Raw genomic sequence first — 26,078 nt, 5'->3', positions numbered from 1 at the left:
GTTAATGTATATTGATTACAAGAGTTGTGTCAATCATCAACTCAATGACCTACAACAGTCATACGTTGTCTGTCGTGTACACATTCCTTATTGTTCACATTTTTTGTGTATTATACTTTGTAGTTAATGTGTATTGATTACAAGAGTTGTGTCAATCATCAGCTCAATGACCTACAACAGTCATACGTTGTCTGTCGTGTACACATTCCTTATTGTTCACATTTTTTGTGTATTATACTTTGTAGTTAATGTGTATTGATTACAAGAGTTGTGTCAATCATCAACTCAATGACCTACAACAGTCATACGTTGTCTGTATGTACACATGCCTTATTGTTCACATTTTTTGTGTATTATACTTTGTAGTTAATGTGTATTGATTACAAGAGTTGTGTAAATCATCAACTCAATGACCTACAACAGTCATACGTTGTCTGTCGTGTACACATTCCTTATTGTTCACATTTTTTGTGTATTATACTTTGTAGTTAATGTGTATTGATTACAAGAGTTGTGTCAATCATCAACTCAATGACCTACAACAGTCATACGTTGTCTGTCGCGTACACATTCCTTATTGTTCACATTTTTTGTGTGTTATACTTTGTAGTTAATGTATATTGATTACAAGAGTTGTGTCAATCATCAACTCAATGACCTACAACAGTCATACGTTGTCTGTATGTACACATGCCTTATTGTTCACATTTTTTGTGTATTATACTTTGTAGTTAATGTATATTGATTACAAGAGTTGTGTCAATCATCAACTCAATGACCTACAACAGTCATACGTTGTCTGTCGTGTACACATTCCTTATTGTTCACATTTTTTGTGTATTATACTTTGTAGTTAATGTGTATTGATTACAAGAGTTGTGTCAATCATCAACTCAATGACCTACAACAGTCATACGTTGTCTGTCGTGTACACATGCCTTATTGTTCACATTTTTTGTGTATTATACTTTGTAGTTAATGTGTATTGATTACAAGAGTTGTGTCAATCATCAACTCAATGACCTACAACAGTCATACGTTGTCTGTCGTGTACACATTCCTTATTGTTCACATTTTTTGTGTATTATACTTTGCAGTTAATGTGTATTGATTACAAGAGTTGTGTCAATCATCAACTCAATGACCTACAACAGTCATACGTTGTCTGTCGTGTACACATTCCTTATTGTTCACATTTTTTGTGTATTATACTTTGTAGTTAATGTGAATTGATTACAAGAGTTGTGTCAATCATCAACTCAATGACCTACAACAGTCATACGTTGTCTGTCGTGTACACATTCCTTATTGTTCACATTTTTTGTGTATTATACTTTGTAGTTAATGTGTATTGATTACAAGAGTTGTGTCAATCATCAACTCAATGACCTTCAACAGTCATACGTTGTCTGTCGTGTACACATTCCTTATTGTTCACATTTTTTGTGTATTATACTTTGTAGTTAATGTGTATTGATTACAAGAGTTGTGTCAATCATCAACTCAATGACCTACAACAGTCATACGTTGTCTGTCGTGTACACATTCCTTATTGTTCACATTTTTTGTGTATTATACTTTGTAGTTAATGTGTATTGATTACAAGAGTTGTGTCAATCATCAACTCAATGACCTACAACAGTCATACGTTGTCTGTCGTGTACACATTCCTTATTGTTCACATTTTTTGTGTATTATACTTTGTAGTTAATGTGTATTGATTACAAGAGTTGTGTCAATCATCAACTCAATGACCTACAACAGTCATACGTTGTCTGTCGCGTACACATTCCTTATTGTTCACATTTTTTGTGTGTTATACTTTGTAGTTAATGTATATTGATTACAAGAGTTGTGTCAATCATCAACTCAATGACCTACAACAGTCATACGTTGTCTGTATGTACACATGCCTTATTGTTCACATTTTTTGCGTATTATACTTTGTAGTTAATGTGTATTGATTACAAGAGTTGTGTCAATCATCAACTCAATGACCTACAACAGTCATACGTTGTCTGTCGTGTACACATTCCTTATTGTTCACATTTTTTGTGTATTATACTTTGTAGTTAATGTATATTGATTACAAGAGTTGTGTCAATCATCAACTCAATGACCTACAACAGTCATACGTTGTCTGTCGTGTACACATTCCTTATTGTTCACATTTTTTGTGTATTATACTTTGTAGTTAATGTGTATTGATTACAAGAGTTGTGTCAATCATCAACTCAATGACCTACAACAGTCATACGTTGTCTGTCGTGTACACATGCCTTATTGTTCACATTTTTTGTGTATTATACTTTGTAGTTAATGTGTATTGATTACAAGAGTTGTGTCAATCATCAACTCAATGACCTACAACAGTCATACGTTGTCTGTCGTGTACACATTCCTTATTGTTCACATTTTTTGTGTATTATACTTTGCAGTTAATGTGTATTGATTACAAGAGTTGTGTCAATCATCAACTCAATGACCTACAACAGTCATACGTTGTCTGTCGTGTACACATTCCTTATTGTTCACATTTTTTGTGTATTATACTTTGTAGTTAATGTGTATTGATTACAAGAGTTGTGTCAATCATCAACTCAATGACCTACAACAGTCATACGTTGTCTGTCGTGTACACATTCCTTATTGTTCACATTTTTTGTGTATTATACTTTGTAGTTAATGTGTATTGATTACAAGAGTTGTGTCAATCATCAACTCAATGACCTACAACAGTCATACGTTGTCTGTCGTGTACACATGCCTTATTGTTCACATTTTTTGTGTATTATACTTTGTAGTTAATGTGTATTGATTACAAGAGTTGTGTCAATCATCAACTCAATGACCTACAACAGTCATACGTTGTCTGTCGTGTACACATTCCTTATTGTTCACATTTTTTGTGTATTATACTTTGCAGTTAATGTGTATTGATTACAAGAGTTGTGTCAATCATCAACTCAATGACCTACAACAGTCATACGTTGTCTGTCGTGTACACATTCCTTATTGTTCACATTTTTTGTGTATTATACTTTGTAGTTAATGTGAATTGATTACAAGAGTTGTGTCAATCATCAACTCAATGACCTACAACAGTCATACGTTGTCTGTCGTGTACACATTCCTTATTGTTCACATTTTTTGTGTATTATACTTTGTAGTTAATGTGTATTGATTACAAGAGTTGTGTCAATCATCAACTCAATGACCTTCAACAGTCATACGTTGTCTGTCGTGTACACATTCCTTATTGTTCACATTTTTTGTGTATTATACTTTGTAGTTAATGTGTATTGATTACAAGAGTTGTGTCAATCATCAACTCAATGACCTACAACAGTCATACGTTGTCTGTCGTGTACACATTCCTTATTGTTCACATTTTTTGTGTATTATACTTTGTAGTTAATGTGTATTGATTACAAGAGTTGTGTCAATCATCAACTCAATGACCTACAACAGTCATACGTTGTCTGTCGTGTACACATTCCTTATTGTTCACATTTTTTGTGTATTATACTTTGTAGTTAATGTGTATTGATTACAAGAGTTGTGTCAATCATCAACTCAATGACCTACAACAGTCATACGTTGTCTGTCGCGTACACATTCCTTATTGTTCACATTTTTTGTGTGTTATACTTTGTAGTTAATGTATATTGATTACAAGAGTTGTGTCAATCATCAACTCAATGACCTACAACAGTCATACGTTGTCTGTATGTACACATGCCTTATTGTTCACATTTTTTGCGTATTATACTTTGTAGTTAATGTGTATTGATTACAAGAGTTGTGTCAATCATCAACTCAATGACCTACAACAGTCATACGTTGTCTGTCGTGTACACATTCCTTATTGTTCACATTTTTTGTGTATTATACTTTGTAGTTAATGTATATTGATTACAAGAGTTGTGTCAATCATCAACTCAATGACCTACAACAGTCATACGTTGTCTGTCGTGTACACATTCCTTATTGTTCACATTTTTTGTGTATTATACTTTGTAGTTAATGTGTATTGATTACAAGAGTTGTGTCAATCATCAACTCAATGACCTACAACAGTCATACGTTGTCTGTCGTGTACACATGCCTTATTGTTCACATTTTTTGTGTATTATACTTTGTAGTTAATGTGTATTGATTACAAGAGTTGTGTCAATCATCAACTCAATGACCTACAACAGTCATACGTTGTCTGTCGTGTACACATTCCTTATTGTTCACATTTTTTGTGTATTATACTTTGCAGTTAATGTGTATTGATTACAAGAGTTGTGTCAATCATCAACTCAATGACCTACAACAGTCATACGTTGTCTGTCGTGTACACATTCCTTATTGTTCACATTTTTTGTGTATTATACTTTGTAGTTAATGTGTATTGATTACAAGAGTTGTGTCAATCATCAACTCAATGACCTACAACAGTCATACGTTGTCTGTCGTGTACACATTCCTTATTGTTCACATTTTTTGTGTATTATACTTTGTAGTTAATGTGTATTGATTACAAGAGTTGTGTCAATCATCAACTCAATGACCTTCAACAGTCATACGTTGTCTGTCGTGTACACATTCCTTATTGTTCACATTTTTTGTGTATTATACTTTGTAGTTAATGTGTATTGATTACAAGAGTTGTGTCAATCATCAACTCAATGACCTACAACAGTCATACGTTGTCTGTCGTGTACACATTCCTTATTGTTCACATTTTTTGTGTATTATACTTTGTAGTTAATGTGTATTGATTACAAGAGTTGTATCAATCATCAACTCAATGACCTACAACAGTCATACGTTGTATGTCGTGTACACAAACCTTTTAAGCAGTCCGACGTTCTGTTTATCCTGCCTTGTTCTTTAAATTGGGACAAAGTATTGAATTTTTGTTTTTATACGTGTTCCAAATGCACAGCTCTGCTTCAATGGCATATGTCTTTCGTGGATTTTTTTGTTCGTAAATTATCTGAGATTACTTTATTTCTATTTTCGTGTTTATCCTATATTTTATGTATATTGTTACTCGATTGATTACATATTGCGGAATAAGAGGTACAGGTTGAAAAACATCAAATATTAATTTCATTTTGTCATACTATAGATGTAGTTCATTCATTTTTAAATCCCTGCAATTATTTATACAAAAGCAGATGTGGTGTGATTGACACGAGACAACTCTACAGAACAGATAAAATGATACAAATTAACAACTATAGGTCACTGTACGGCATTCAATAATGAACAAAGCCCATACATCATAGTCAGCAATAAATGACCCTGAAATGACAAATGTAAAACAATTTAAACGAGAAAACTAACAATCAATTTATATACAAAACACAATGCACAAATTATGAATATGTAACACAGCTACATACGACAACCACTGAAAAACATGCTCTTACTTGGAACAAGTACATACATACAGAATGTTGCGGGATCCAAAACTTACAACTAACCTAAGACAGTGGTGTAACAGTACAACATAAGAACGAACTATAAAAAAACAGTTTAAAAAGGCTGAACTACCAACAACACAGAGTGACCGGGAACTTGTTACTGACGGCTAATTCAAAGCCACTAACAACTAATAAAAAACATTCATCTTAGACTAAATTATCATCCATCGAAAGTCTGTTGAACGTACTGACAAAATTGGTGATTTTTATAGCCGGTGCATGTGTTTGCAAAGAAGGATTTATGTCACATGATTGTTCTATGAAAAAGACAGTACCACCAGATATATACGGAGTTAGAGGAAATAGTATATGTGATATAAATGAAACTAATTGTGATACAGCATTTATTGTTGGAAATAGAATAGAAGAAAGTAATGAACTGTCCTGTAAATTATCTAAATATACTGTAAGTATTCATATCAAAAGCAAGTAGCCAAGTTTTATGTTAAGTCTCACTCATTCAAGCTTTGGATGAAAAGAACTAACTCTTGGTGAAAATCTTTATGAGACAACAAATGAAACACACAAACAATCGTCAACATGATCTACCATACATTACTCCCTGAATATACCTTAATACAAAAAAACTTTTTAAGTTCTGCAATCAAGATATTCCCTATAAGACGGGTATACGTGAAATGGATGGTGCCAGTTAACTAAATACATGGCGGGGCTATGCCTAATTTGTTAGTACATAGAAATATTTATTCTTATCATGTGTATCGAATTTAAAAGAAAATGTTCATAATGTAGCCTTTTCATCTAAATTTGTGTTTTTAATGCAAAATTACAATAATAGTTGAATAAGCCTTTATGAGACCTCGAAATTGAAAGTATTATCGAAAGTATTATTCTTTTCCTTTATTTAACTATTGTTAATCAATGAAAAATCACTAAACAAACAATCGTGCTTTGGTACTGGCTGTTATCAAAGGGAGACAATTCAATCTCAATCCCAATGTGTTTAAATCCCAGGAGAGATAAACTATAAACTATAGTCTATTTTCCAAACATCTTCCAGATATTTATTTTGCTTACACATGTTTTATGATTAATTCCTCACTTTGGGCTCGCAAAGTAAACTTTAATAAAAACCCGGAATATGTATTTGCTATGTAATCTTTGTGGTTTTGTGAATAGATAGTTTGAATTGTGTGCGTTGAGACCAAATAGTTGATAGTTAAAAATATGCATGGGAGTTAAAAACGAGATGTGTAAAAAAATGTTTATTATTAAAGCAAATAAGAAAACAAATCAGGTAGTATAATATAATTTGTCACCGAATGATGGATTGTTAATGTGTGCGAGTCATTGTGACTCTAATAAGGGGGAATGGGAAATATGGAATGAGAAGACTAGAAATGAGAATGTGATGGATGAAAGCTTGAGGCTGAAGGTTTTAATTGTGAGAAAAGTGTTGTTTTTAAAAACAGAGATAATTCATGTTGATGAAAAAATAGGAGAGCAGAGGAACAGAATACGGATTGACTAAGGAGCTTGGGGAAGGAAATGGAAATCAATCCCCCTGTCCACCAAATAACAGAGAGCAATCAAAGAAATAAGGTAGTGGGGTCTTACATGGGTGTAAAAGGATCAATTATGCAGGGGATGAAGACCACAGATTGGTATAATTTGAAAACTGATAAATAAAAAGACGATGGATGCCGAATGTAATAGAGATATCGAAATTAAAAAAAATGAAAACGATATGTAATTTATTCAATAAGTACAATTTTTATTATGTAGACCAAAAGTAGAAAGGTAGCAATTAATGACTTCACTAATTAAGAACACATCCGACAGAGCACAGCTTCCCATGGTCAGACTGAACGTCAGTCTACAGACATCTCAATCATTGATTGTTGTCAACAACAACTTTATACAGCTTTAGCCTAGGCAGATCTGTATAGCGCCATTAAAATGCTTTCAATCAACAAGATATTTCCAAACAATTTATATAAAATGATTAAAAGTCTTTCAACAAAGGTTATAAATGATAAGCAACGATGCAAATGTTGAATTTTAGAACATAGATAATTATCTTTAACAAATGAATTCAAGGCAGCAATATTTATTCGATTTAACAAATATGTACTGAATAGTGTCATGTAATGTTAACCATAGGAACACGCAATTCCTATTTTTAAACAAGGGAAATAACAATTACATGACAATCTTGTCTGCCAAATGTATTTAGTTGCTACAACTTTATTATATTGATAAACAACTGCCAAACTGTACCAGAAACAAACAATGGTTTGGAACACACTATACACTACGAACGACAACTCGACCTTGAATGTTACTCACATTTGTTGATAATGTAAACAAATATGGATTTACAAAAAACGGTAATATGTAGCAATTAATAACAATCAGAATGCTGTAGTAAAGATCATCAGGCAATTGATCTGGTTTGCCGCCCGGAGATGCCGATAAGTGATATTTTACAAAATCATGTTTTCAGAGGAAATGATGAATTGTCCTTACAAAAATTACAATTAATTCAGGTATTTAGCATTATTAACATATATTGATACCACGATAATACATTGATTGATTGATTGTTGGTTGCTTAACGTCCAGTGGCAAATATTTCATGCATATTCAGGACGAGAACAAGTTCACAATAAATACTATAGGTAGGTCTTGAATTATAAGAGGCCATCTGGGATGATGGTCGGGAAAATTTGGAATGCTTCTTGTAAATGAGGGTATATTGGATAGGGACAGACATTTTGCCTTGCAACAGGCCACCTACGGACCCCTCAAAGAGTTGTTGCAAGGGTTCTTAACGTGCAAAGAACGTGGCACTCTACTTACACGCGGATTTAACGTCCCCAATCTGACCGAACGTGACTGCGAACTTGATACATCACGTACAGCCAAACGGACGCCCCACTTCGGCAAGCGTTTTACTGCCGGTCGGAAGAAGACCAAGTGACCATATTTCTATTCCCCAGTCACCCTTGGGGTCTACAATACATTTGATAATACTGCCTTGTTAGATATACCTTATTGTCAAAGAATGCAGCAATAGTTATGACGTCGACGGCCAAAGAAAAAATCGTGATGATAAAGCCTGCAATTCCGGAAATTGACCGTCTCCAAAAATATTAAATTCTAAAATTGAGTTATCGTCCCTTTCGCGCCAGACGACTATTGAAAAGGCTACATAATCAACCAAAAGTACACATTAGCACACAAACGAAATATGTAAAACAATACTAATTGAGACCAAATAGTATAAAATCAATGCCTGCTGTCTCTGAAGTAAGCCAGAAGTATGGAATTTGCTGATACAGAAATGATGACTGTCTATATTTACATATCGACTACTAAGTAGATTTTAAACAACAAAATTATTCATCATTCAGGAAACTGTCGCAGCTGAAAAAAAGCTTAATGTAAAATCGTCCATACAATTCAAGTCTAGAAAAAAACATTGGAGATATTAAAGTCGTGTATAAAATGTACCAAAACCTTTTGATATGCATTTAAAAAATCCATAACTGTCAAAAACTGTATAGTTACAAAAAGCTGCTAATGTTTTAGCAGTAGGTCAATTAGGCCAAAAAAAAATAAAAAAAAAAAATAAGGAAAATAATCATTTACTCTCATTATCTATTAATGTTTATTTAATGAACTATTGACACCAAATTACAAAACACATTCAAAGTGCAATCCTTCAGAATATATTTGTTTAAGTTTGACATTGTTTTGCTGTTATCAAATAATGGATTTTTTTTAAAACAAAGGAATATATATATACCACGTACCAGGCTGCTCTGATTCCTTGTTTGGATTGGGTTATTATTTAGGTAAATTGTGATGATCTTCTCTTCAACAATTGTATATTTATTTTGATTTTCGAATATATTGGCCTCGAGGAACATTGAAAAGACATGTATATGTTGCAATTTCAAAAGTAGGTTTGAGATTAACACAAGATAACCACAAGAAATATTGTTAAAACTATGATAACACCATTGTTTACATCTAACCATATTAAAACTCTTAGCTTTTCATTTTGTTTTTAATTAAGTTCTATCATTACTTACTACACATCAAGTTTAACTAAAATAAAAGAAGAAAGCAAAATTGTAACTGTTGTTATGTTGAAAAAAAATCATATATTTTAAATCAGATTAACCAAGATGGTAGCCAAACATTCAAGGGTACAACTGTAGTGAGTGGAACTATTGAAACCCTGGTTGAAGTGCAGTGTCCTTTGAAAACGCCAAAACAAAAGAGAAGCATTCGTAACAGCATACCTTTCGTTGAAATCTTTGATATCGGTGTTGGTTACGATACCAAGACATTCAGTCAACTGGAACGAGTGATTGTGTTTAATTCAAAATGTCAACAAATTAATGGCTCCATTGCTGAGCCGGCGTTTGTACTAAAGGTAATGTAATGCTGTTTTATTTCCTTGAGGTAAGCGAGTGGTCCTTGGACCTCTGTGTAATACGATTAATAAGTTATTCAAATCATAAAGGTAAGATTTTTTTATATAAATGAAAGATCTAATGTATATACGTGCTTTTTCAAGTTAGAGCTATGTTTGGTAACCTAGGTTTTAAATCCAAATGTTGTTAAATTAGAATTTAGAAATTTGGAATATATGGTTAAATCAATGTTCCTTTATTTTTCTATCCGAATTCTGAAACTATTATTTGGTATTTTGTTGGAGGTAATGGGTGTCTTGGAATCTTTTTGTTTGAACTTCTTATGATCTAGGACGCCCGTGTCCGTTTTTTAATGCTTGTCAGTTTCTTTCTTGTAGTATTTAGAATTCAACAGTTGTGTGATAACCTATCAGCTTCCTGTCAACTCCAAATACTTTTTAAAATAACCATTTCTTGGATCACGATACGCAGACATGATAATGTTTTGGTTTTAATTAATAATTTTCTGTGTAGATAGTGCGCCATGGTACCTGAACAAGAAGGTCTTCCATTTTGATTGCTGTGCAGCTCTTTTTCACTTCATATATATTCCATACTAGATATAATAAGAAACAGTTGTGTGATCAGCCACCAGCCTCACTGTCACCTCCATATATTTTAAACAATGACCCTTTCTCGCATCACGCGACCCTGATATGATTATGATCTGAGTCAAATATTAATTTTCTGAGTAGATAGGGTGCCATTGTACCTTAACGAGAATAACTTCAATCGTGATTGCTCATCAGCTCACATCACATAAATGCCATGTTAGGTGTCTTTCAATGCGGTACAACGTGAGAAATCAGGTTAAACTATACTGCTCCGGAACTGCTCGGGAGAAAAAGCAGGTTGTTGCACACAGCAGGTGTATTCTGACATCACTATTGTGCAGTATTTCTGTCCAACATATATTTCTAGCCCAGGCAGAGTATTTTAGCATGGAGTTATGCTTAATTATCTGAGAACACATCAGCATGTTATGTACTTTAAAAGACGGACGAAAGATACCAAAGGGACAGTCAAACTCATAAAGCTAAAATAAACTGTCAACGCCAAGGCTAAAAATGAAAAAGACAGACAAACAATAGTACACATAAAACAACATAGAAAACTAAAGAATAAACCCCAAGAACCCCACCAAAAAACTAGGGTCATCTCAGGTGCTCCGGAAGGGTAAGCAGACCCTGCTCCACATGTGGCATCCATCGTGTGTTTATTTGATTACAAATCCGGTAAGTAGTCTAATTCGGTAGATCACGAAGGGATGACTTCAACTTCACCATTTGGAACTCTTGATTTAATAGCTTCCTTGTGAACAGAAACCCTCTATCAAGAAAATCATGATAGGAAATGCAAGCACAGGAATATCGTATCAATTGCGAGATATATACCCCGTATGCAGGTGCTGCTGGAATGTTGCTACTTAGAAATGGAAAGTTCACAATTGGAAAGCTGAAATAATCTCTTTTGTCGTAAAGTTTTGTTTTCAACCGACCTTCATTGTTAATTTCTAGATGTAAGTCAAGATATGAGACTATGAGCATATGGTCTGTAGTATCCTTTATCGCTAGTTCGATGGGATAGATGCGTTCCCCATAGTCACTAAATTGTGAATTATTTAGTGAAAGAACATCATCTATATAGCGGAAAGTAGAATTAAAGGATATTGCTAACTTCTTGTCGTTCTTCCTTAGAAGTTCCTGAATGAAGTCTGCCTCATAATGATGAAGACACAAGTCGGCAAGTAGAGGGAAAAGTTAAATGTTTTAATACTGTTACAAGATGAAAGAGAGTTAGATTGTATGTACTCTAAAAGATCTTTGGAATTTTTAAGTATCCACATCTGATTCACGCCACCTCTTCACAATAACTTTGATTGCTGATATAATAGATGTTAATAATTTAGAAAGAGGTTTCGTGGAGCACTTGGAAGACCCAACAATATACCGTTGTTTGTAAGGACACTTATGAACAAATGTAGTTTAGGTATCCAATACAGTGATGTAAGATCCAGTTCTTCATCTTTGGTTGAAATTCCAAAGGAACATAGAACAGACCTATGATTATCCAGGATTTCCTCTTTGGTAAGTGTCGTGAGGATATATGTTGAGTTTCCAGGTGAATTGTCAATACCTAATTCGTTTATCAAGCAGTTAATGTCATGAGTTTTACATACAAAAACGATGTTGTTTGGGGCTTTATTAGCGCGGACAACAACATATTTGTCATGGAGGTAGGATAGGTGTTTTGCAACATTTGGGTCTTAAAAGATTGACGAAGCATGGGCATTGATACCCATTCAGTTTCTTAATTCTGATTTGTATCAACGACCTCACTGCCTTAATCCATTCGGAAAGAGTGTCTACGTCTTCCTTCTCGCGATTAGCCCATTGCCTGGCATAATCCTCGACTGAATCTATCAAAATTTTTAAGTTGTATTTCCAATGGATGGATTAAGGCTCACGATATTTCGGACCTTCGGATAACACATTTCGCAGAGAAGTGTTATTAACAATGTTGAGGTCACCGGTAATAACGTGGCCAGCAGGATTATATATAAATTGGGAACTAGCACAAATGCAATCAGGAGGTTTAGACTTGAAATCGTCAATATCGAGATCCTGCAAAACGTGTTTGTAATTGAAATTTTTCGTGTGTTTCTTTGTCAATTGTGTTCTCCTATTTATTTATATTGTAGTACTGTAATGTGGTGTGGCCATTTTAATGTAATATTTCACTTGGCCATTAAAGAGGGAGGTTTGTCATGCCACAAAACCGGGTTCAACCCACCATTTTTTCCTTTAAAAATGTCCTGAACCAAGTCAGGAGAATGGCCATTGTTATATTATAGTTCGTTTTTGAAATAATGAGGTATTTTCGTTTGAACTAATTTATGATGAAGGATATTGCTTAAGTTGACGCCATCGAGACCTTTGTTGGAAACGTAAAGATTAAGGAAAAATCTCTTCTCTTTTTCATCTTTTCCAATGCGGACTGGCTTGAAAAGTCTGTGACTTGCAATATCCGAAATTATAGTTTCAAGTTTGTATTGGTTTGAATGAGGGTTTGAACAGTGGATTGCAAACATAAATTGAACAGAGAGTGAAGTTTTGAAAGGGGTAATGAATAAAGTTTGGTTCAAATGTGATGAATACCTAACGGCTTTTGTATAAATGGCAGCAAGTCAATAATAGAGACATCATGCAGAGAAGATGGTGTATATTGACGATGACCATGACTGCGTCTTTGTCGAGGAGTCTAGTTGAAAATATTCATCACATTCACCGAGTTACACGAAGGACTCGATATAATACCTTTACCATCATTTTTGTCATTGCAACCATAAGTTGTCGCAGTTCCCAATTGATTAATCCAGTAGTCTTCTTTTTGTCTACGGAAAGTCGTTGAAAGATTAGGATTGTTAGAGTTATGGTATATCTTTTCGAGAATTCGAACTGTCATAGAAACGATGAAATGATCAGGCTGATTTAAATGCTGGTATAGAATGTCGTTAGCATTGAGGTTAATATCTGATCTATGACGGAACATACGTTTGTTCAGCCTTACTTTCGTTTCACCGACGTATACCAATCCCAAAAGGTTGCACTCTAATCCGTAGATGACATTTATTGATTTACAATTCAGATCACCGTAACTTCTGGTAAAAGATGACTTCTTGGTCAGATTGCTAGTGAATTCAGCATCTGTAATTAAAATTTAAAAAGTTGTGCAGCCTTTGATGCGACAGTGTACTGTGTCATCAAAAACCAAAATGTCTTTAAATGAGAACTGAACATGGCTGTATATGTGTGATATTGCTATTGTCACTAGGACAATGATCTGAATGAATCATGTTTGAGATATTTGTCATGTCTGGTGATGAGGGGACACCTGCCGTATCAGACGACACCGTGTCCATGGTGATGTCTGTTTCGGACCTTTTTATGCCCCACCTACGATAGTAGAGGGGCATTATGTTTTCTGGTCTGTGCGTCCGTTCGTTCGTCCGTCCGTTCGTTCGTCCGTCCGTCCGTTCGTTCGTTCGTCCGTCTGTCCCGCTTCAGGTTAAAGTTTTTGGTCGAGGTAGTTTTTGATGAAGTTGAAGTCCAATCGACTTCAAACTTGGTACACATGTTCCCTATGATATGATCTTTCTAATTTTAATGCCAAATTAGAGATTTTGCCCCAATTTCACGGTCCACTGAACATAGAAAATGATAGTGCGAGTGGGGCATTCGTGTACTGAGGACACATTCTTGTTTTACTGGGCGACGTCATAGCCAGTTTCCTGTTTGATCTTCGTAAATTCATGCAATTGTAGTTTTGCTACTTGGCAGATGATGCCCTCGGGGACAAAATGTCCACCAGCAGAGACATCGACCCCGTGGTAATAAAAAAGGAACGAAAGATACCAAAGGGACAGTCAAACTCATAAATCTAAAATAAACTGACAACACCAAGGCTAAAAATGAAAAAGACAGACAAAGAATAGTTCACATGAAACGACATAGAAAACTATAGAAAAAAACAACACGAACCCGACCAAAAACTAGGGGTGATCTCAGGTGCTCCGAAAGGGTAAGCAGATCCTGCTCCACATGTGGCACCCGTCGTGTTGTTTATGTGATAACACATCCGGTAAGCAGTCTAATTCGGTAGATCACATTCATGAAAGGGAAGGGAATTGTAGTCACGACGTAAGGAACATATCAGATATCATTTGTGAAATGGTTATTCCATAACGGTCAACCAAACTCGTGATGGCGTCCGTAAAATTTACGAAGGGATAATTTCAACTTCACCATTTGGAACTCTTGGTTTACTAGCTTCCTTGTGAACAGCAACCCTCTATCAAGAAAATCATGATAGGAAATGCTAGCTAGGGAATATCGTATCAATTATGAGATATAGACCCCGTATGCAAGTGCTGCTGGAGTGTTGGAAAGTTCACAATTTGAAAGCTGAAATCATCTCTTTTGTCGTAAAGTTTTGTTTTCAACCGACCTTCATTGTCAATTTCTAGATGTAAGTCAAGATATGAAGCTGACTTAATTGTAACTGTAGTATCTTTTATCTCTAGTTCGATGGGATAGATGCGTTCCATATAGTCATCAAATTTTGAATTATTTAGTGAAAGAACATCATCTATATAGCGGAAAGTAGAGAAAAGGATATTGCTAACTTCTAGTCTTTCTTCCTAAGAAGTTACTGCATTAAATCTGCCTCATAATAATAAAGAAACAAGTCGGCAAGTAGAGGGGCACAGTTTGTTCCCATTGGAATGCCGACAGTTTGTTGAAAAACACGTCCTCTGAACGTAACAAATTTGTTGTCAATCAAGAAATGAAGCATCTTGATAATATCAGTTTCAGAACAAATTTTGTTTGAATCAGACTGATCCTTTACAAAGTAGGATTTTTTCCTCCCTAAGACAAGATACTTGTATCTACATCTACGTTGTCCATTCTTTTTTATGAAGCAGAGCAATACCGCCTTTTTCAATTTGTCTTTTAGTTTGGAATGTGGAATACTTGTGTAAAGAGTAACCTGTACTTGCTTTGTTTGTTCCATGTCTACTGTCGATGTAGTATGATTTGTTTTGGTGTTAATTTCAAATACGACAGCATTTACGTGTTGCCCTTATGCCAAATTATTTTATATATAACAAATCATAAGTTTACTTCATGTTTTATTTCAACATTGCAACGACAATCAGTCCTACCTATCTGTGAAATATTTACCACTGGAAATTAGCAGCAATCATTTATTGACAAATATTTGGTATAGAGCTTTTAATTCAACAATTAACTACTGTATTGGTAGGGTTGGTATTAAAAATTAAAATAACAAAATTACTGAACTCCGAGGAAAATTCAAAACGGAAAGTCGCGAATCAAATGGCAAAATCAAATGATAAAACACATTAAATAAATAGAGAATGATCTGCAGTCGGTGCTTTCACTGCCATGTGTCTTTATTTGTGTCTAATGTGGTACTTAACACAATAAATCATAAATCAGTTACGGTCAGCATACAGAGGTCATTTCATATTAATTTCGATCTGCAATCATTTTTTTCACCTATATATATGTATATAGCTATCTATTGCGTTGATGGTCGATTTCATATTATTTTTAACGTATGAAACATATTGAAAATAAAATACTTTATCAGTTGAATTTCTACAGTATTTTTTTTCTTGATTTTGTAGGAAGATACATGCTTTATCGATAATCAGTGCTTTTTGAATAAAGAAACACATCCACAAAATACAAATCTATATTGCAATGCTCCAATTTCTCCATTTGAATGGACGTTGGATGATGGTGAGAATTGTATCATAGAAGAACGTTATTTTAGCAGAAACGATATAGTTTTTGGCAAAGAATGTTTGTTTTGTGACCCCGATGTAACCTCGTACAACTGGACACTTTCAGAGGTATAAGTTTTATCAGAATCAGTTACATATGAGTCTCACTTTTGTTTACTTTAGCCCTGTATCATTTGAATTATCGAAAGTTCCGGTATAAAACCTCTTAAATTAACCTGTTCAATTTACAGCCTTTGATGGCAGAATATATCTATATTTTGACTTTTATAATTCTATTTATTAGACGTTTCTATTTCTTGTATGTCAAGCTTGTCACTGACGAATATTTGAAATATTAAGAGTTTTCATTACTGTTGTTCCAACCTTATTTTATGAGAAGTAAATAAATGACCAAATTAGAAATCAAAGATTAGTAATTGAAGTATTTTACTACCTGTCGATTTCTTTTTATATTCTATATCAATATACAGAATTATTGTTTTGTCGATGGTATGTGTGTAAAACATAATGAAAAGAATACGGCTGATGAATGTTTGCTATGTAACACAGAACATAACCGTTATGGATGGACAAAGCCTGATGAAGGTATTCATATTGTTGAAAATTATTTTTATACAAGACTTATTGTATTATTTTTATTGTTTGATGCACAAAAACCGATACTTTCAGGTTTTGTGATTGTTCCTAGTATATTTTAATTTTTTTTCAGTAGCTTGGGAAAAATGTTATTGTGATCGTATCTTGTCATAGAATTTCAATTGAGTATTTAAGAGATTTATGGAAATCCGATTAAGATTTTGAAAAAAATTGTAGTATATCTTTGTTTTTCTTAAATACAAAAGACTAATTAGGGAGTTCCAATCGGATAAATTAAAAGTCCAAATAAATTACAAAGCTGTAGTGTATCGAAAGTATATATTGGATAGAATTTTAACAAACAAAAGGATAATGTTCGAACGGCGTTTTCGCGATATATATTGTTATATTATATTTTACAAGCAATGCCGTTTAATATGATTAATTGCTCGGGTTAATTGTTCGCAGTATTACTGCAGTAGCTAATAATTATATTGATATATTTTACAGTGTGCACAACACAAGTATCAAGACCAAATAATGCCAAGGAATCGTCGAGTAAACTTGGTGTGATACTTATTGGATCTATTGGCAGTCTTGTTGTTCTTTTGATTGTTGGTTTTATTGCTAACTCTTATATGCAACACAAGAGCAGTCTGTAAGTATCATTAATCCATAGCATATCCTGTTAAAAAAACTCCTTATTGCAGTCAAACAGAGAAATTTCTAAAATAATATGTCAAATTAAAACATTAAAATTAATCAGTAACCAACACTAAAATATGAAGCTACAGGACTGGGCAACACAAACCTCACAAAAAACTGCCCGTGAACGCTGGTGCTCCTGAAGCATTATCTGTTCATATACATACGTGAGAACACTCTATAAACGTTGTATGATTGATTGATTTGAATTGTGTACCTTATCTTTTCTGTGTAATATTTCGTTATAGATCTTTGTCCTTTGGTAGTTTGAATTTCTTTACATTGTTTTGTCGTTTTTTATTACATAATCTGGTATTTCCTTTTACTCAAAGTTCATTTACTCAGCATTAACATTTCTTATATTGATGCTTTTCGTGTTTAGACGCGACTTCATCATCATATTCTCTGGTTACTGGGGAATACTATAACCGTCGTTAATTAAAAAACTATAGAATTACAATATTATCTATGATCAGAACAAAACCGTTTCTGGAGAATACTATAACCTTCTTGCGTTAAAGAACTATAAAAATACAATATTATGCATGATTAGAACAAACCCGTTTCTGTGGAAAAAAATGTAGTAATTAGATAAATCCTTTCAAATTCAAATATACGCTGCTGTCCAAATGTGTTTTATTTTAATTTTATATTTGCTATATATGCATTTTTGATAATACTTAAAAAAAATATATAATATATATTTCAGTCTTAATAAGAAAACTGTATCATCCGATGATCTTTACAACAAGAGAAGGGTACCACGGTCGAACACACAGAACTGAAAATAATATGTATGCAGTTTCGTACAATCTTACTATATTTAGATGTAAAATATATTTATTCACTGCTAGATAATATTTATAAATGGATTTGACATTGGTATAGTTTCTTTATTATTTCAACTCTATCATAAACAGGGGATCGCTAAAGGCTGCATACAATAAATTTTATGTGAAATTCGTTTTCAATATAATACTAAACATGGTGCTTGTTCATCAGATTATCGCAAATGATCAAAATAGATTTTAAAAGAGTGGCGAAAATACCATAGGAACAGTCAAATTCATAAATTAAAAATAAACTGACAACGCCATGTCTAGAAATAAAAAAGAAAAACAGACAAATAGTATTACACAAAGATACGATTGTAAAGTTCTACCACTCATAACTGACTATTGTATTACATTGCTTTAATGGGAAAGGTAGTTCATTGACATTTTGCTACCCGCAAAACAAACGCTCGTAGTTGGCAGTATTGACCTTAAACACAGTAAGCCGTTATTTTCATTTGATCATTTATACGTGAGTGATCGGACCTTGAATCTCATTATATCTTTGTATCGCAATAATATTTTACATGTTCTAGCGTAGGAGTATTTACACTTTTATGTTGTTGACCATATATATTAAATTGCCTTTTTGAAATAATAATTTTTAACTTTGCCCATAACATTTTTATTTCTGCAATATTTTTTAACCCTGATAACATATATTTTTATTAGTTCGATTATCACTCAGATTTAATGATATTATTGGTATACATATGATACAGATTGAGCAGTGAGAAATACTCAAAGGATTAAAGAAACATCGGTTATGATGTACTCCTAGTTCATAAGAATTTAGAGAATACAAAGATGATTTCATGTTTTGTCAGAAATACGGTATATTATACCAAAAATATAATCCTTCATAAACCCGCTCCCACGAAAATAAACTGACACAAAAACACAGATATTGAAAATAAACAGTAAGTGTTTTTAAAATCAAATGACTTCATTAACAAGAATGTGCTTATAATACAATCATTACTATAGTAGTTGTATGCGTTTACCAAATTTTGATACATAAATAAAGTATCTTACCCTAATAAAACCTTTTAACTTGAAAATGTCAACTATCTGTTATAAATAGGGATGGCAACGAGTACTCGAGTACAGTTTTAGTACTAGGATACTGTTTGCCTGTTATACATTTTGAGATATTTTTTCTTCACAATTCCACTCACGTTAGTTCCGTTGAAATACCCCCTTCGTAATACTAAATAAAATCAATAAAGATTAAAAACCAATTGTTCAGAGATCAATTGAAGGTCTTTCCACCAGTTAATATCTATTTTGATATTGAAATATTAAAAATCAGTCTAAAATGTCAGTTCATATGGCTTTATGATGTATAGATATGAATTTAAAGCAAAGGTCAAAATCTGAAACGTCATATTGACCTATGACCTTGACCTCAATTTCAAGGTCACAAACTGAGGAGCTCAAATCAAAAGACCCTAGGTCTCTAATATGTATGGTTAATAAGTTATATCATTTTACACATAATTCTAGATATGATAGGGGCTAAAACTCCCATTCATTGTTTACGCACCCTATCAACTCAAATTATTTAGTTACCACATGTCGCAACTAACAATTTATACAAAATAATTTGTCGATATCTTATAAGGTTAATGAAAATGAGTGAAAATAAGACAAATTCAAAAATTAGAATATGACCTTGACCTTTGACCTTGACCTAATTTTCATTTTTTGGACCAAGGACCTCAAATCAAAAGATCCTAGGTCTCTATCACTTATGGTGTTCCAGTTTAGAATACATTTCAAAATTTCAATTACAAAAAGGGAAATAACTCTCATATGGAGCGTTCATATTGCTTCGGTCGAAATTGAACAAATCATGCGAAGGATATAACGAGCAATTTTATAAAATAAATTTGTCGTAATCTTTTACGGTTGCGAAGGAGTTGTGGACACAAGGAAAACAGTGTTTGGGGAGATAACTCCTACAAAGAAAAGTATTCGGTTACGCAGGGTAAATTTCGAAAGCGCATACACTGTTCGATATCATATACCAAATATCTTAGCGACATATTGCGAAACAAATGTTTATCGCAAGAACAAAATTTGGCGGAAGAAAAAAAAAATTGTCAGAAGAAAAACAATAGGCCTTTCCACAGAAAAGTGGAAAGACCTAATTATAAATATGTTATTCTTGAGGCTACTATTTGTTATAGTAGTACCAGCAACGTCCTTTCATTCCGAGGGAATGTTTTCATGTGCACAACTTGTAACAAAAAATATAAAGTCAAACAGTCTTTCGTCTGAAATTGTTGACCAGATCATGTTTCTAAACAAGAACAAAATCAAAGTGACCGGCGGTGAAACCTACGCAACAGATTAGGAACATTATTAACGGTGTTTGTATACGGATCAACACTTCCAGGGATTAATAATTAACTCGTCACAAGCCATAAAACTCACCTTTGTTTGTTAATCAAGACTTCTATATAAACGGGATTGGTATGAGATGTACATTTGAATTAATTTAATCACTCTGTATTTTAAACTTAACTATAATTGTTTAATTAAAAAAAAAAAAAAAAGTCGAAAATAAACTGACATGGCATAAAAAAAAGAAAATCAGACAGACGATGGTGCAAAAAGGAAAGACTGAGCAACACAGGTACAAGTAATTTGAAGTCCAATATTATTGTTGCCAAATTAATAAACAAGTCCAATCATAAAAGGTACCAACTCCTCATGAACAGATGATACATATATTGGCTACTTTGTAGGACTTTATATGCAAATATTTTTTTATTTTTTTTTATTGTAATTTGGTTCATGAACACGTACACAAACAATACTTGCTATTAAGATAGGTTATTTGTAGAAACGGCAGTCGGTAAATCATTGTTTAATTGACACAAAAACAGAGGAGCAATGTTTGTAGTACGTTAGTTTTATATGTAACAAAACCACTGCATCCCACCTTAAATCTAAATTTTTCAATAGACGTTTAAGATTCATCCGATTACTCGCGAGTACTCGAGTATCTTGACCGAGTATCCGAGTATTAAATTTCAGATCTTTTGGCATTCCTAGTAATAAATAATAAAAAAGATATTTACCCTCAACTGTTAGAACACACAAGATATGATCATGAGTCTGAGTCCCCAATATCTTGCGTTAAACAACAAAATAACCCTATGATATAAATATCAGAGAATGTCTTTCGAGATTTTATGTTTCAGTGTCCTTGATGAACATGGTGAATGTTTATTTACCCAAATATATTCGAACTCAGTGACAGAGTGACATATAAAACAGTTATTTTTATTTCAAGCATATTTATACGGTCGATATCGCTAGGGGTAGAATGATAGCCTATCAAGTTGCCACTAGTACAGTTATAAGGGCAAAAATACTGATGTCTTTACATATATTTGAATATGTTTGTTTTGTCCTTTATAGTTGAAGTGTCCTCAAATATGTCAGTAGATATGCATTCCTGACTTTCAACTTTGTATTTGAGGGTTAATGATGAAAACCAATTAAATTATCGTGTGCTTTTCAATATCCCCAATATCTTCAATATTGTTCGTCTAATTTTGATAACAAAACATCTGCCGAAATATAGATGATCTAAAATTAATGATTATTCAGGATGATCAAATCGAGAAAAGAATACAATATACAAAACCAAGACTACAGCCCGTCTTGCTCATTTTGATATTACGATGATACCTTCATAATTGTTTTGAGGAGACGATAAAAACATCCCATCGCGCTTCAATGTTCTTGCCAAATGCCAAAAAGTTGTTTTTTCTGTGGTCTTGATGTATGATGCATACACATTTAACACTATCTGTCGAGAAATAGGAATTTGGTAGGAATAGATAACAATAGTCATTCATTTATAAGCAGTAAAAAAGATTTGCTTAATGTTTTCAGCAAGTTGGTTTTACAGTATAGTTTCAATGTGCTATTACAAGTACCTATCATAATGTAAGTCCTTACTTGGACTTTGAAATAAATAACAGCATACAAAGCATTGTTTCTTGGCTTTTATTGCTTTTCTGCAGTACATATATAAATCTTGCATCATGTCCTTTTTTTATCGGGTGCATCTACATAAAACATGTAAGCTTCACCTACTATTCACGCATCACTCCCCATGTAAGTCTGTATTCAAGCAAATTGCCCATATAAAGTAACTTACTTACTCATGTTACAAAAAAAAAATACTAACTAATAACCATACAAACAAACAAACAACCAAACGAAAGAAAAAAGTCTCAATAAAAAAAAACAGGCTGTAAAGGATTACTAAACTTATCGTTAATTTAAATAGAGTTGATAAATGTGAGGAACATGCATTTTGCAAAAACATTGATCGATAAATTTCTCTAAAAAGGTAATGTCCTATGATTTGTTTGGTTTTGTCATGGTGCATTTAGTCTTGAAATGACATCATTTGTGTTCACTCCTGGAATTTTTCTCGATCGCTATGTTTTTTATCATACTTTGCAGTGAGGATAGAAGTCCTGACTTTTGAAGAACAGCATTAACATTATTTTTTTTTTTTTGGGGGGGGGGGGGGTAACTATCATTCGCGTATAATGATTTTGTATCATGCATTAAACACCTGAATAAATCTTGTAAGTGAAATATTTATTTATTTATTGTTATTGGGTAATAAAGTAGTCTTCTTTAGTTAGATATGGGCAATCAGACACAAACTTAGTTTTATAGATTTTATTCTGAATATATAGTTGTCTTTGATTCTTTTGTTGGTGCCAATTTTCTTTTGTTCAATGCTATTAAAGGTCAACGAATTCGTTTGTGATAGATGAATGTTAAGGATTATATATATGCATGTTGCATCAAATTTGCTTCATTATCATGTTATTTGTTCTTTTGATCCAAGATTCTGCATGACATTCGCAGTAGTGGTTCGCACAAGAAGTGAACATTAAGATACCTGGTTATATTGTGTGCGTCAAATTTAATCTCAAAATTATATTAGTTTGTTTTGACCCTGTTACAATGTATAAGAGATTGATAACTTAAGTCGTTACCTTAATGTCTCTCTCAATTCAAGCATTTATTTGAAGGATAATGCATAGGTGTAGAATAGTTTTGTATTATTCATTGTGGACTATTTTAATCACTTTGACCAAAGATATAGAAGGTAAATTTTCCCACTTAAATAAAAGTCTGTACATACATTAGTATTTATCCTTGTTCAAAAAGCTTAACATTACCATATTCAAGTTATACAGATATGTGATATCAAAATGCAATTTAATATAAAAAATATATTTATACACCAGATCTTCATATACGTAACATGTGATTTTAAGACTAACATACATTTTTGAAGCTATAAAATATCAAATCTAAATAAAGGCAACAGTAGTATAACGCTGTTCAAAATTCGTATTAAATATAAGAGAACAACGACACAACATTAAAATCTTGATATAATGTGATAATTTTAATACAGTCTCATTCAGTCAAGTTTTTTACAATCGGTGTGTCTTAGAAAACTGTTTTTTGTTAAATAATCGGTAAATTCTGTATTTTATAAGTATCATTAAAAATTATGCAATTTTTATTCCAAAATAACTCTATATTTATCAAATGTTCATGAATAGAGGAAAAAACGTCATTTTTTGCTGCATGTTTATCAAAATTAAAAAAATTGCGCTATTTACAGTTTCATAAAATTTGGATCACATAATATCCCTGCAAAATGAAACAAATTGCTGTTTTAAAAAATAGGGGTCCATGCACTCGTTTTCAAATTAATCAGTTTGAATGATAAAAATCAGTCGAAAAATGCATCTTTTCCCGATATGTCATAATTTGACGTCGCGAAAATAACATTTTACGTTAGCAACGTCATTACCTTCCCTGTAACTGTATCGCAGATAATTTGATCAAAAAGTTCATCTTTATTTAGAGTAACAACACCCATCCTTGGTGAAGACCATCATAAGACACCTCTCGTGTAGTCCTAACAGTTTTCTTTTTCGTCTAATCTTTCGCTAAAACAATGTTTTTCGCCACTTTCATTTTTTTCGCCAACGAATATGCAACTTTTAACTAAATTTCAGTTTTCCCTATTGTTTTGTATGATAATTTTACAAATCTTTTTGTAATCTTGTTGGTAATGATAAAACCCTTAAAATATTTTTTTTTTCAAATACTTTCAAATGGTAATTTAGATGATGAATTCATACTTTTGTTTACTTCTGCAGAACACGAGATGCATTTCGATAAGTTATCGGATATATATTTATCCGTCTAGTTGAAAAAATCATTGATAAAGACTAGGTAAAGATTTGTCTTTCTTTTGATTTTTTTTCTTTTCACCAAAAGTCGTGACGTAAAATAATATATACATGTAGCTTGTGACACGTGGGTCGCCAAAACGGTTTAAAGTACTGATATCCACCTCAAAACAATTATTTACATCAAATTTAGTTAAAGGATAAAGTTTGAAGTCAAAGATTTTTCTTGCTTTTAAAAATTTTGGTCATAACATCAGTTTCTTTTCCGGACTATAACTGTAGGATTGATACAGAATGAGATATTGAAAAAGCCATATCATATATATACTTTATTTTATACATGTTTATCAAGTACAATAAAATTGGATGTTTTTTTTTTCACAAGACATTACGTAAAGCATATATACAGGGTTTTATAGAGTACGTGTAACCGTGCATGATATCGATAACGTGACGTCATATAGATTAGGGTTTGATAAAGTCTTTGCAACTGATATCGATATAATCACAGTTGCCTGGTAAAACACGATTGCCACGATTGTAATACGCATTGTTTTCACTACCAAGTATAAACTAAATGATAATACATGTAGGTAACAAAAATCTTATCAAATGATATTGATATGAAAGACAATGCATATGCATGTGTATGATATGACTATTGATTAAAAATTAAAAAAAAGGGGTCTGAACATCTACTTTAGATAATCTAGCAAATGAAATTATTGAAAGTCTTCAAATCTGGTAAACAATTCTTTCTGATAATAGAAAAACATGTTGCAGAAGAAATATCTATTTATATAATGTTAGGGCAAATATTGTCGTATTGCCAAGATGTCTATCCATGTATTACGAAACTCTCACATGGCCTACCAAATTGTAAGCCTGGTAACTTTGTTGAGTTGTGTTTACTTTTGGCAAACATTGCAGACAAAGAATTCAAAATATAATTATTTAAAAAATGACGAAATTGTATTGATGGTTGGTTACTGATACTAAACAACAGTAACACGAACTACTGCGTACAAAGTTCAGCCTACACAAACTTTATCTATATGTTTTTTTTGCTGAGGTAGATGATATATATCGTCATTATATATTTTGCTACGCATTTTGAAGATTGGTATTTCTAATGTTAAGCTTACAATGTATTTGACAACAATTAACATATACATACTTTTTATTGGATTACTTTTTAGTGGTGCCGTATTGAAAACGACATCAGGTAACGACATTTATACAATAAGTAATACCATTGGAAATTTCCAGACAGTATTTGTCTTTTTTTTTTAAATTTAAAACATTTATTTCGACAATAAAAACCCTCTGATACTACAAACGCCATAATAAACACGAAAGGAGATTTTAAATATACATTTAGGAATTCTTTTGTGTAATTCTACATTTTTTCTTAATTTCATTCAACATGAATATCCCGATCTAAA

At 32.7% G+C, this 26,078-nt stretch overlaps 2 protein-coding genes across 2 annotated transcripts in view; both read left to right on the top strand.

The window, feature by feature from the left end:
* The window catches only part of LOC139524935 (von Willebrand factor D and EGF domain-containing protein-like), a 30,490-nt gene extending 12,146 nt beyond the window's left edge, over positions 1 to 18,344 (top strand). The window contains exons 7-12 of the mRNA XM_071320110.1: positions 5,693 to 5,886; positions 9,628 to 9,888; positions 16,143 to 16,370; positions 16,733 to 16,847; positions 17,349 to 17,496; positions 18,253 to 18,344. Coding sequence (XP_071176211.1) covers positions 5,693 to 5,886; positions 9,628 to 9,888; positions 16,143 to 16,370; positions 16,733 to 16,847; positions 17,349 to 17,496; positions 18,253 to 18,328 — 1,022 coding nt within the window. The 3' untranslated portion in view covers positions 18,329 to 18,344. The remainder of the gene's footprint in view (positions 1 to 5,692; positions 5,887 to 9,627; positions 9,889 to 16,142; positions 16,371 to 16,732; positions 16,848 to 17,348; positions 17,497 to 18,252) is intronic.
* A 5,071-nt stretch (positions 18,345 to 23,415) lies between these two features.
* The window catches only part of LOC139524934 (von Willebrand factor D and EGF domain-containing protein-like), a 38,925-nt gene continuing 36,262 nt past the window's right edge, over positions 23,416 to 26,078 (top strand). The window contains exon 1 of the mRNA XM_071320109.1: positions 23,416 to 23,528. Within this exon, the coding sequence (XP_071176210.1) occupies positions 23,456 to 23,528 (73 nt within the window). The 5' untranslated portion in view covers positions 23,416 to 23,455. The remainder of the gene's footprint in view (positions 23,529 to 26,078) is intronic.

Source organism: Mytilus edulis, chromosome 5 (genome assembly GCF_963676685.1).
Source record: "Mytilus edulis chromosome 5, xbMytEdul2.2, whole genome shotgun sequence".
Taxonomy (NCBI): Eukaryota; Metazoa; Mollusca; class Bivalvia; order Mytilida; family Mytilidae; genus Mytilus; species Mytilus edulis.
This window is presented reverse-complemented; position numbering and strand designations above follow the sequence as displayed.